General features: G+C 41.0%; 1 protein-coding gene across 2 annotated transcripts in view; it reads left to right on the top strand.

The window, feature by feature from the left end:
* Positions 1-13383, top strand: part of cdh8 (cadherin 8) — a 151645-nt gene that overhangs the window by 51970 nt on the left and 86292 nt on the right. For both annotated transcript variants that reach the window (XM_028015319.1, XM_028015317.1), the window contains exon 3: positions 7309-7603. In XM_028015319.1, coding sequence (XP_027871120.1) covers positions 7309-7603 — 295 coding nt within the window. The remainder of the gene's footprint in view (positions 1-7308; positions 7604-13383) is intronic.

Here is a 13383-nt window from a genome sequence, read left to right on the forward strand (position 1 = left end):
ATTATACCACCACTGAGTAATGTGTGAACTATTCATATAAGTCAGGCTGGATCCACATTTTATGCTGTTTAGACAAAATTTTGTTTCTATCAGAAAGACAAAGTTTTGCCAGATTTTATGTCGGACCATGTGGCCGTCAGCTGCTCTGCTTCGAAGTTTGACATGTTCAGAGATGGTTTTCTGTTCTGGACACCTTGGTTGTACCAAGGTTATTTTAGCTACTGTTTCCTCTCTGTGATGCAGATGATGCTATCTTTTTCTGTTTTTTGATCAACGTCTCTAAACATGACACTTGTCTGGCAATCACAACCATGCCACGTTTAGACACTGAAATCGTCTTACTTCCTGTTTTGTTGAAAAGCGAGTTTCAAGACAAGGAAAAAAATATAGAATAGTAGCACTAACTAGATCTGACATTTAGCTTCTTTGCACCACAAATCTGGAACAAGCTCAGTGTTTCAAAGATGCTGAAACACTGAGCTCCTTTAAATCGAGGCTAAAATCAAACCTGATTAGAGTTTCCTTTGAGTCATAATAACTGGAACATCGACAGATGCATTCGATGGAGATTTGCTTCATGGCTTTGACTATGGATTTGACAAAATGTAATGTTTATTGTTTCATATTTGGCTACTGTATGATGTTTTATGGCAGGGGTGTAGAGCTAATTTTTGTTTTGAGCCAAATCAAGATTATGAATCCTCTTAAAGGGCCGGTTACACCAGAATGTATTGATGAAACCTGTTCACAAACTGTTCAAATATCAATGAATTTTTAAAATTAAATGTAATTGTTGAACATCTGCTCAGGCCCTCCAGGATTTTGTGATTTTTGTCCCCAATAAAAATCAAAGTGTTTGAGGTATTAATTTGGAGATATTTGCAATATTTCCCCTTACGGTAAATGCAAAATTTTATTACTCGCTGTATAGATTGTGGACTATATTCTGACATCAATTAAGGCTGAGGCAGGTGTTTAGTACAAGTAAGAAGGTTTTTCACAATTTTTTTGAGAAAAATGTGCAATAAACTCCCAACTATGTCTTAGGGGATTTTGTTGATTTTTGCGTGAATTTCCACAATGATTCTCAAGAAACTGGAGGGACTGACTGATAGAATTAGACAGTAACCAGATAAAAACTGCATTGATTTGATTGATGAAGTAAAAGTTAAGCAGACTTAGTGTTAAGTCTAGAATCTAGAGGGCCACATAAGAAACTATGGCAGGCCAGATTTGGCCCACAGGCCTTGAGTTTGACATGTTTTATAGTGTTAAGAATTTTGAACGTACCTGTTGCTGAAACGTGCTTTACAAATAAACTTGACTTGAACTTCGCATTTCTCCAAAAGATCCGCATCACACAAAAGCTGTTTTGAGAGTGAGTGACATTAGGAAACATTTTTTGTCCAACTGGTTGTGTTTTATATTTTCAACTTTTTCACTTGGCTAAAATCTCCCAGCACCTTATAGGAGATTATTATGTGGCCTGATGGAAGTTGCTTTTTTTGTTTTGTTTTAGCTAGAACTGAGAGCTGAACATGTCTGGACTCAAGAGACATCCCTGCTGAATCCGAAAGATTAAGAACATGTTTACGACGTAGAGTAGGGAGATATCGCCAACCCAAGATGTGGCACGCCAAAGAAGAATGAAAGCTGTAACAGAATCAACTCAGTTAGTTTAAAGCTGTGCACATGGAAGCTTTTTAGGCACCGACTGACTGAAGATTAAATAATCACCTCTGCTAGACAGCGTTTCACTTCTCCACTATTAGCTGTGACGCGATTCTTGCCAGATTACTTACAAGGCCACATTTTTAAAGAGAAGCATAGACTGTAAAAGTAGATATGTCAGGAGTTGATATGTTATACCAACTAATATTTACTTGCTATTAATTATTAACCATGTGTGAAATGAAAAAAAAAATACTTAAAAAAAATTATCATCCCTCGACAGCATTTTTTTAAAAAGTTTGCTCTAAACTTGCATCACGATTGAATGGAAATACAAGAGAATGATATGAAAGACTTGACGGTTAAATGGGCAGTGTTATGTATTTTGCAGCCATATAGTGGCATTTTAGGGCACAATCAAATAACTTATGCAAATGCTGTATATATACTGTATATATGCTGTATGTGACTTAAGGGAAATTTGACTTCCTAATTTAACACCTTGAAATTGGGACTCTGTCTCTTTAAAAACTCCTGCTCTTTCTAAAACTCCGCCTTCAGGAAGTCATCTCAGACTTTCTCCTTTATTTGCCCTTTAACAAGGTTTTTTTTTTTTACCAGCGTTGCATTGAGAAGTATTAAAGATGAAAGTATTTCTCAAACATCCACGTTTTTGATGATGGAATAACATTACAACATGATCTTAAGCTCAAAAAAGTACGTTTCACATTATGCTGCCCCTTTAAAAGCATCCCTTGCTAACAGTGGAACAACAAGTTAGCAAGATTAGGTGACATCAGATTTGTTTTTGATATTTCTCGTGTAAATTCAAATTCTAATCCTAAATGCAGTGATTTCGTCATCGGTACTCTCACTCAAGTCTAGTTTCCTCCATCACTTCTAAACGCTTTGTCCAAATCAATGTGGCAACAGAGGCAATCTCCGACCCCCTCTAAATACTAACCGAGGTCGAGGTTGGAGACGGCGGCCTGACGCGCTGTGTGCAGTCTGTTCTTCATCACAGTGACAGCCTCTCCTCCCTCTTCCTCTTCACTTTCCGTCTGCCTCTCCATCTTCGGCCCTGCTGGTACGTACATAGGAGGAGCGCATGTCCTAACTAGCATTTGGCCTGACAAGGAGCAAAATCATTAGTTCTTCCAGCGGGGGCAACACGGAGAGGAATCCAGCCCCGTGACGGGGAGTGGGTTTGGGCATGTGGGAGTGGAATCTGTTGAATCTATCTCATTAGGACGGTGATTGTTCAAGTGATTGCTGTAAAGGCTCATCTTCAGCTCGGGGCTGACATATTTCCTCCTCCGCCCGGCAGGATAAGCAGTCCCAATTCGAGCCCCCGCCTGATTGGGAGCTGCAGTCGGGAGGTGTGCACACGCATTTGTATGCGACGGCGGAGAGCCCTGCTAGGGAAGGAAAAAAAAAAACAACCCGTCTTCATTCATCAAAGGCTTACTTCATCAGTCTGAGCTGCAGTCGCAGAATGTATGGATGTCTGTCTTTTCAACAGCAGAGGCTGCGGTCGGCGAAGGAGTCAATAAAACCTTTCCAGTCTGAACACACCCGCCGCACTAACTGATGCCATGTGATGAATTACATTTTCTCTCACCGAATAATGAATTCCCTGTTTACAAAGCGAAAGAAACCCCCTGGAAGACGGCGGCATTACGTCTCAGTTCCTATTTGAAGTCTGGTTTGCCTTTACCGAATGTCGACTGCTAGCATCTCTATTAATATTGCCTCTTTCCAAATACCAAATCAATAATGGCATGCCAGTGGGCGCGTTAGCTTTGTTTACCCCGTGTTCAAAAGTCTGCATGGCGTATTGCAACTGCGTTCTCCTGTCATCTGTTATCTGCTTGCTTCCTGGATGCCGGAGCGAATGTCACCGGTTGTTGGTGGTGTTGGAGTTTCCCAGGCAACTCGCCTAATGACCAGGACCCGTGATGGTCTTCTTCCTTTCCCCCCCCATCTATCTGTAATTGTATTCTTTGATGACCATTTGGGCATTCCAGTGTGACGGCTGTCTAAGAAGTGCTGACCGAAGTCCTGCAGAGGAGCGTTGAGAGCTGCGGCTAGTTACAGCAACCTCGCCTCAACGTTCAGAGAAGTCACAGCTTCTGACAAAACGATGACTGAAAGTGTGACTTTTCATTTCCAAAAGAAAGAACACGACGTGCCCCTTTGTAATGGAGAAGATTCAGCCGGCCTTTGTGTTTTTTGCAAGTCGCCAACTATAATGTGGGCACTAAGCCACTGAGACATCTATGCGGTGTTGTAAGCTGAGTCACAATGAAGATGAAAATAACAGCCTTTGAAATTGCCCCCACTTCTCAAAAGTGCGTTTTGGTTGGAGAGATGTCACATCTCTTTGCCCAGCATAGCGGTGTATGTTCGCTTTCTGACAAGAGAAATTTTTTTCTTAAATTCCTCGGCTCACACATTTAACCCAAGAGCAGAGTCTGATAGTCTGCAAGATAAACCTGGCACAGCAGGAACCAGTAACAGTGGTACTGAGGAAGCTGAAACACGTGTAATGGACTCACAAGACGTGTTTCCATCAATGTTTTTACAGTTTTGCCAACTCAGAACTTCATGGAAACGCTGACCTGAGATCCAATATAACTCCTATGCATTTAATGATTTGTTATAGCTGGAGAAATGAACAGGTTTTTTTTTTTTTTTTGTCAAACTTGTATATCATAAAAATATCTTTAAATATTATGTTGCAATATTTACATGCCCAAACTGTTATTGACTGCCGCAGCTGATATGAGTTGAGCACAAAACTGAGTAAGTCCCGCCGGCCCTCCAGCTTGCAACTGGAACACAGTGAAGTTGGATTTGATGGTTTAATTTCTGACTTCAGAGGTAAATTGGATGTGTCGTATTTCTTTTTGACCTTGGACATTTTTGTGGATATTAACATTTTAAAGGGTTTGAAGAGTTAACTAAAAGCCGTCGAGTTTCTCCTGAGTAGGTATAACCAATCTGAATCATTTTCTTGGCTGCAGGCTCACTGTGTGTGTAAATACTTAGAGACTTACAGATATTCCACTGATAGCACATTTTACACTCAAGATAAGAACGATTTTTCAAACTTGAGAGGTCAAAGGGTGACTCACCCTTCAGCAAAAATGCTCAACAAACACATCACTGTGTTCGTAATGCCAAAACAAACAGAGGCATTAAACTCAATACTTTGGACGTGACTTTGAAAACAACAAACCTTATCAATTAAAGGTTTACATATCAGCTCTCCTGGGAGTAGCAATCAGCAGATCGGACTTTCTCATGAAACTGTAAATGTAGAAAGTGTCCACCACTCTCAGCACCTTTGGGAATCATCAATGAGGAATTTAAAGATGTAGATCAAAGGCTTCTTGCAATAGACAACTTGTCTCCACTATTATGTTTTATAATAATTTTTTTTGGAATGGACAAGAATTTTTAACCCATAGTAGTTCAGAATGACTTCCTTCCTATTATTGAGCTTTGCCACATATGGAGTGGTTTGAAGAAGTATTTCATATTGGACAAAGATAACTTTGTGGCGCTGTTTTAAATATCTTGATGAAAACTTGATGAAAACTTTTCATGTTGAATAAAATTTTTCTGAAAACCGGGATCATGTGTACAATATTATCGGTAAAGCAATGCGGTGGAGATATTCATTTTTCAACGTGTATACAAGATGTCAGACACAAACGATAAAAGCCTAATAGTTGCAGAAACATTTTCTCAGTTCTTTATTTGAGTTGAATACAATGTTTCCCATCTAACTCAACCCTTGTGACGAAAACATTGACTTGCATGTATGAGAGTACAGACAAGTAGCCACACAGAGTAAAAACATGGGGGGAAAAAGATGACAGACCATCATCAATTTGAGCTCATTTGGAGTTCCTCAGTGTGCAGGATGTTGTAAGGCATTTGTGCTAATGAGCTACATCATTCATGTGAAATGATGGCACAATTAGGAAAACAAAAGTGCAAGGTGTGACAATTTAAGCGAATGTGCTTCGTCAGTGTCTTCAAACAACACCTCGGAGACGGCAAAAGCATAAAAGCTGGCCGGCGTGAACGCAGCGCTAGGAGGGCTCCAGGGGTCGGGCTTTTCGCCGACAGATCCCCGCCTCGCTACTCTGCACCCCGGCTGCGCTCCCACAGGAGTCCCCCGCCGAAACGCCGGCAGGGCGATGAAATTAAAGCTGCTGAATTCAGATGTTTTGATTCATGCCCATGAGCTCGTTGCGCATTCACCTCTTTTGAGAGGCACGCACGTTAACGAAACACCGCCTGAAAGGTGAGAGCTGGCAGCTGAACCCAGGAACACCCAGCTCTGTCTTTTTCCCCCCCTCTCTAAAAATCAATCGCATCACAGATCAGGAGGCTTATATGAAAGGAGGCTCACAGTAGAGCAAGTGCTATATGTATTTAGTTGAATAAAGTCAAACGTCTTTGCTTTTGTATACTGCTTCCTTCTCATGTTTCCTTCCATTTCCCTGTTTTTCCTTTCTTTCTTTTTTCCCTCCTGTAGCTTTAACTTTTTTAACCCAGCCCAGCTCAGGCTTTCTCCTCCTCGCCTTACACAGCGCTGTCAGCCTCATTAGTTATACCAGGCTGTGCAGCGAGTGGGATCTAACCACTCAGCTTAGCATGTAATGCAGCTTTAGTGAACTAATGAAACCGTAATCACAAAAATAATGAGGAGCATGCAGCACCGTCCACCGACTTTTGGACTGTTTATTTGAGCGAATGAACGAGGAATGATTCCTCTTCAATTTTTATTTTTTTTATGGACTTCTGATTCTTGCCCTGTCATACTGTATATATAACCAGGCCACAACCGGGCCTCTCTGTTCTGCGAATTGTAGACTTCAGGGAGCATTCTACCTGGTATTGCGTTCTTGTATGATGCATTGTTGATGTATAACGAGGAACTATGTAGGCTATGGTCCATTTTCAGCGCTACTTATAAACTTATTGTCCCCAGCGGGCCTCATTTAGCTAAGCGTAGGCAATGTTGGGCCACGTTTAGTATCTGGGCAACACTTCTTTCAGCGGAGTGCAGCAGAAACAACAACATATTACAGTCATGTCGGAAACTTTACCTGGATATGCACAAAACTTGAAAGATACCCATGCCCCACTAATGACTACATTTCCATTTTATTTTCCCTATTGCGAACTTCAATATGAGCTCAATAATGTTTTTTTTTGGAAAGACAACCACAAAGGGTAAAAATATTGAAGTAAAAAGTAAAGGATAGATGTTTTGAGAAAAGAATTTATGAAGAAAAATTGGAGAAATGTGTGTTTGTGTTTAGCCTCCTGCTTGAACGCCACCTTCTGTTGAAATTACATCTGTAAGTCTTTTGGGATATACAGTAAGTCTACCAGCTTTCCACAGAACTTTTGTCGACTCTTCTTTGCAAAAAATAAATGAAGTCAAGCTGACTCAGGATCAGATGGAGAGGATGTGTGAACATTCTTTTTTTTATGCAGATTTCCAAGTTAAACACATGAATATCGTTGTAGCTCTGCCACATACTGAAAGGTGACCTGATTTATTTCTCCCGTCGTCTTCCTGACATGACCTCTTACCTGTCCTTTTGATTGCAGCTACACACAGACTTGGATGTGGGCAACAAGAACATCAAATATGTCCTGGCAGGCGAGGGGGCAGGCACCATCTTCGCCATCAACGAGTTAACAGGTGACATCCACGCCATGAAGAGGCTGGACCGCGAGGAGAAAGCGGAGTACACGCTAACAGCCCAGGTCGTTAACGCCGACACAGACGAGCCTTTGGAGCCACCGTCCGAGTTTATCATCAAAGTCCAGGACATAAACGACAATCCGCCGCAGTTCATCGAAGGCCCGTACCGCGCGTCTGTTCCCGAAATGTCTGCTGTTGGTAAGTCACAGTTCACCGACCTAATTTCTAACCTCTTGCCTTGTGCGGCAGCCCTAATCAGTGTGTGAGGTTTCCAAGACTGCTGATCTCTAATGGGCTATCTCACAGAAATAATGAGAGAATCAGAACAAGAGGGAAGAAGTGTCTGTGATGAGCATTTTTGGCCAGGGAAAGCACATGAATGATGAATCGAGTCAAATCTCTGAGACTTCAACCCACAGCTCAGTGCTGGGACCTCACAACTGGGGTCAAGATCAAACCCAGTTCAAAGTTGGCCCTCTGTAAACAGCTTATCTACAAAGACATGCAAATATGCAAAACATGGCCAAACTGTTGGCACTACGGTGGTTGTGCTGAGACACTTTCCACTGTGTGTATTAATGCAAGTCAAGATAGTTAGTGTTTGAATAATTAAAATAGGCTATTGTAAGCGTTTTTAAAAGGCATCTCAGACATTTGCAGATTCCAGCTGTTTGTGGGCAGCTGCCTGCTGTAATTACAATCCATGCTTTTCTAGCAGTAGTTAACTTTATACAGTGCCTTGCAAAAGTACTTTGAAATTTATCACATTTTAACATATCGGTGGTTGTAATGTGTGACAATTGTGCTGTGCATATGTATTCAGTCATCTATTTCTAAGTTCATTTTCACACTCCTCAGGTATTTGTAGAAAGATTTGAAGTACCACCAGTATTAGTCGTACTGTTTATGAACTATGACCTACCAGGACACCACTATGCTAACCATTAATAGTGGTAAATTGATAAAGAGAAAGTACATCACCAATTAAATAGCAACTCTACAAATTTGAAATATGGATTCACATCTAGTCTGTGTGGACTAGGCTAGGTGTGACCTAGTCCACACCTAGCTAGATATCTGGAAAAACAAATGCACTTTTATGCGCTTTGGACTTTTATTCGAAAACTCAGTTTAATATCACTAAAAGCAGTTATTCATAAAAACTCTAACCAAAGTGGAAATTTATAAAAGCAACTCTATAACTTTTTATTTTAATATAAAAGTAGTTCAGCCCATCTCTCTGTCTATCTATCTGTCCACACAAATTAATCTCTTAGTGTCATGTTTAATTCCCAACAGGAAGTGGTGGTTGTTTTGAAGCAATCTGATTGGCTGACAGAGGATTTTAGCTTTGCACTACACTGCCCCCTATATGTTTGACATGCTTAAAACAATGTTCAGAGACATACTGTATTTATGCAGATTCATGTGAATGAAAACTTTTCTGAATCTGATGCATGTGTATTACATTATTTTTTCAAACAGCATGGCAGAGATACTTGTTTTTCTAAAGACCTTATCGTTCAGGTTTCTGTCAACATTTTAGCTAACATGACTCCTTAAAGACTATAATTCTACTAACTAGCTATCCTTAAACATTTTCTTCTTGTTGCTGTCATTCATTTCTCTGGCTAATATCCTTGAAATGCCAAGCAACCATAGACTGAGAATCAACTATGACCCAGTTGTATCATAGAGTAGTCACTGATGTGTGCATTTTTCCTTAAGGTGATATGACGAAGCCGCTATTGGCAGTGGCACAATAACTGCTTTTTATGTCTGCAGAGAGGTGGAACTGTCCGTACTCAACAACAGAACAGCCTGAATCATAGTTTGTGCAGCTGTAGGAGGCCTTCTAATGGAAAAGCAACCTAAATGACAGAGTAGCTATAGAGTACCATTACACAACTGCCACATAAACCTGTAGACACGTCCCTTTAGACACTGCATTGCCTGCTAATGAATTGCTATATTCTCACTTCCTGCATTTACATGACCACTGTAGGATGGTAATGTGTTGCTCATACAGGCGGGGAAGAACTCCCGTCACTGGATCATTTTGTTATTTAACTTTGCTTCAGTGTTACCTCACCACTGACCTCACAGGAGCAAGGGGTCTTGCAGAAAAATGTTCCCATCAGCAGGAAAAAGGCGATCAGTGCTTGTCTTGATGCGGTTTTGACATTGGAGGAACTCACCGAGAGAGCTGAGGTCTGTTGCCTGGCGTTATGCGCTTGTTATTGTGTTTCTTCATTGAGCTGCCTCTTGTAACCTGTCATGGAGGTGACATAACATTCTAGGGCAGATGGTGTTAGGTATGTAACGGAATCTGTTTGGGTAAATCCCATCTGTATGATGCAGCCTTTTGCATCGGTTCTACGAGACGGCGGGGATTTAGCTCCAGTTTGCTCCTGACGCCTTTAGCTGATTCTTATTAGCCGCCGCTGTGCTTGGAAGCAAAAAGGAACAAAAGATGCTGTAAAAGTATCCGTGTAAACACAGAGGAACAGTGAACTCTTTTTGTCTGAACTCTGCTACGTGATCCTCACTGCTCTAGGCTTTAGGATCTCGGGTTGAGCAGAACTCGGGCTCTCTGAGGGGTTTTGGCAGTTCAGAGCAGAGACAACCGTGAAGACGGGGTAGAGTGTAAAGTGGCAGTTGACAGCACTCTGTGATTTGCCGGTGGGAATAATGCATAAGAAATGGAAATCGGCATCTCTTTGTTGACTGTTGTTCCCTTTTGTCACTACTGATTAATTAAACATTCACGGATGCTCAGTTGTTTGTTTGAAAGCCTTTTTTCACCCCCTCCTCTCAGCTTCGGGTTTTCCTCTGGTTAAGTTTTCATGTGCTGCGGCATTATGGGAAAACGCTCCGGACAAACTAAACAAAAACAGTCATTCATCTCTCCCGTCTCGTATTCATAACCCCCCAGCTTTCCTTCCAGCAGCGTTTCCTCTTCATCACCGTCAAATTGAGAATGCGCGTTGGACTCTGCGGACTACTGGAAGTGTGTCGACCCGCGTTGGGGACTAATAAAGTCCACGAGAAGCGGAGCCGGGATAAACAGACTCTAGTGAAGTCTGCCGCACGCAAGTTAAAAACCTCAGACAGAAAGTGGGGAGTATTCAAATGTAATTACGGCATGCGAGAGAAGACGGCTCGCCGGGTTGGGATGCCGTTGAGAGGGACGATGTGCCCCACCTGCGTTGAACGATCAAAAAATCTAATCCGAGGCCATAACAGCCCGCTTCTCCTGACGATGTTATCCACTTAGAGAGCTTGTCAGCTCCACTCCAGACTTCATCAGTGTCTTTGGCCATACGGCGCTTATCGAGAGTGTATCCGCACGGTATCGGCAAGACCGAGACAAATATCAACGCCCACCTTTATCTGTCAAGGACTACAGCTAGATAGAACCTCCCTCACACCCCCTAACCCACCCTCGTATTGAATGTCAGCATCCACCAAAGGAAGCGTTTCCCCCACAGCCAGATGAGATATGTGACATGGGCCGCTGAGGTTGCCGTGTTTCCTGTGCGCTGAGGAGCACAGAGGTTAATGGGAAATGAAGGAGAAAGACCTTTTGTTCTTCCTTTAAAAGAGCTAGTCGGATAAGACGTGTGGCTTTCTGTGACTTTTCCCTGACTTTCATTCCCCTGAATGGCGAAGAATGGAGGTGACTATCACTGTGAAGCACATCGTCCGTCTAAGTACAGTGCAACAAAGACGGGGGAGCAAAAAAGGGGGGAGTAAAGGCCATCACTTCGCTGGAGGGGAAATGGTTTGCCGGAATAAAATTAGATGTCATTAGCGTAAGCGGCCTGGGTATATCTGCTATCAGTTGGCTTTCTGTGATAGGATCTTTTTATGAGCTAATAATGTTAAAGGGTGAAATGGATCCAAAAAAAAACAACATTTTAGTTACGGAGAAGGCTACCAACTATTTTCTGGTAGTCCTCGTTTACTAGACCCGGTTGATGTTCCACTTATTGGTTTATTTCTGGTGCATTACTCTTCCACTGGAGAAATGCATGAAGATTAATGACCCGGTAGAATAAAGCTGCATCAAAATTAAAAATCTAAAACTTACCAGCAGCCAAATTAGCTCAGGAATTTGGCAAAAAGTTAACTTAATTGGGGTAACTCTAATTAGTTTACTCTGAAAATGATTGAGGGTTTTCCATAAACGAGGTCTCAGGAAGGCTTGTGGGGCTGCCACTAACCTTGATCTATTGAGCTGGGTTCTATAAGATTGTTTTGTCAGGCTTTTTCCAAATATAGGGAATGCACTTTCGACACACTCCACGAAACTCAATAAGGAATGATTGTCCGTTTCAACCTTTATCTAATCTTGCGTTTTGGTTTTGGTGAAAGATTCAGAAGTATTGCTGAGAAAAACTGAGATTTACGAAAAGTCTGTCTTTGTTGTCTTTGCTGGAGCCATTATTACAGGTTTATTATGTACTAAATATTATAAAATGTCAAATTCAAGCTAAAAAGGACAAATGGAGAGAAAACTGTAAAACAAAAAGCGTTAAAAGTATACGTATGAGTCTTAATCCCAATCACACTTTAGCCTTCTAGACTTTGTTCGTGTAGACTTTAGCATGACCAACTACTCGAAGCTTTTGAGGTTATTGAGGTTATGATGGCTCTTTGTTGTAAAATTAGTATATTAGGATCCTAGGTAGGGGCCTCATAAACATTAGTTTTGCTAACGCTAAAGCACTATGTTAGCAAAAGCGCTAACTTAAATTCAAATTATATCTGCCCTTGAAAGACCACAACCCAATTTTAGGATTATAAGCTTAATGTCCTATAATACCCTTAGATATTGTATTTATGTTTCCTAGCATATAGAGGAAACAGGACTACGACACAAACAGTCTCTTCAAAACATAAGTGTAAAGATAAACATCTAACTACTTGAAGAATTCTTAAGTCGGCAGCCAAAACTTCCTCTCAAAACTCGAACCTTATTCAACTGGAAGCTTACAAAACAGCCACGTAAATTTGCGTTTTAGGATTTAAACATAAAAACTGATGTAAGGGAAGCTAAAGAGCTAATTAGCTTCGCTATTAGCGTTTTAGCAGAAGTGAACTCACCACTGTTTGTTACAATCTAAAAAAATTAGATCACATCTTACCATGAGATCTTTCCGTAAATACAGACACCTCTGTAGTTTGATTCAGGGTCACTGTGCAGTAAGAGTCTCATACTGATCCAGGTGTTTTTCACAGAGAATCTACTACAAACACTCCTTGGGAAAAAATTTTGTTCCACAATATTTATTTACTTGCTTTTTAATTAGAAGTCTAACCATGTTTGGAGTGTTTCTTTAGGTTTTCCTAGTTCACTGTATATATTCAACCAAAAGCAAGTGTGCTATATTCACATCTTAGTGTTTTTGATGCATTGGCCTGTTATATATATTCCTCCACACTGTAACTGAGGGAGTTGTTATAAATCAGTGAGAAGGCTTTATCAACGATAAACCCACATCCCACATTCTAATTTAACCTTTCATTTGGAATAAAATATTAATTAGTAAAGCTTTAATCACTTACAGAAAATCTTCCAGGTTGTCAAGCTCTTATTTATTTTATTTTTTTATTATTTTTTTTGCATGCGTTTTAAGCATCCAAGGTTTAGGTAATTTTCTCTGCTTCTAATCTTCAGGGAAATAAAAAAGGAAAAACCTGTTTATTTCCTCCCAGCTGATTAGTACTTGATGTCTCTGCGTGCTTAGCCAACGTTGTTAGCTGTGTGAATGTATTCATTTTGTATTTATGCCTCAGTGTCACTGCAGTTAAAGCAAGTTTATTGCTTACGGCTGCAAGCCCGCCCGTGATATTAATGTGTTTTCTTTGGCACTGATTGCACAGATCTCACAGGATTAGTGGATCCTGTTTTGCCCATTAATGGGGTCTTCGACTTTAAGGCCAGTACAAGCTGACAAATTCCCTTGTATGTT

Source organism: Xiphophorus couchianus, chromosome 4 (assembly GCF_001444195.1).
Source record: "Xiphophorus couchianus chromosome 4, X_couchianus-1.0, whole genome shotgun sequence".
Classification (NCBI taxonomy): Eukaryota; Metazoa; Chordata; class Actinopteri; order Cyprinodontiformes; family Poeciliidae; genus Xiphophorus; species Xiphophorus couchianus.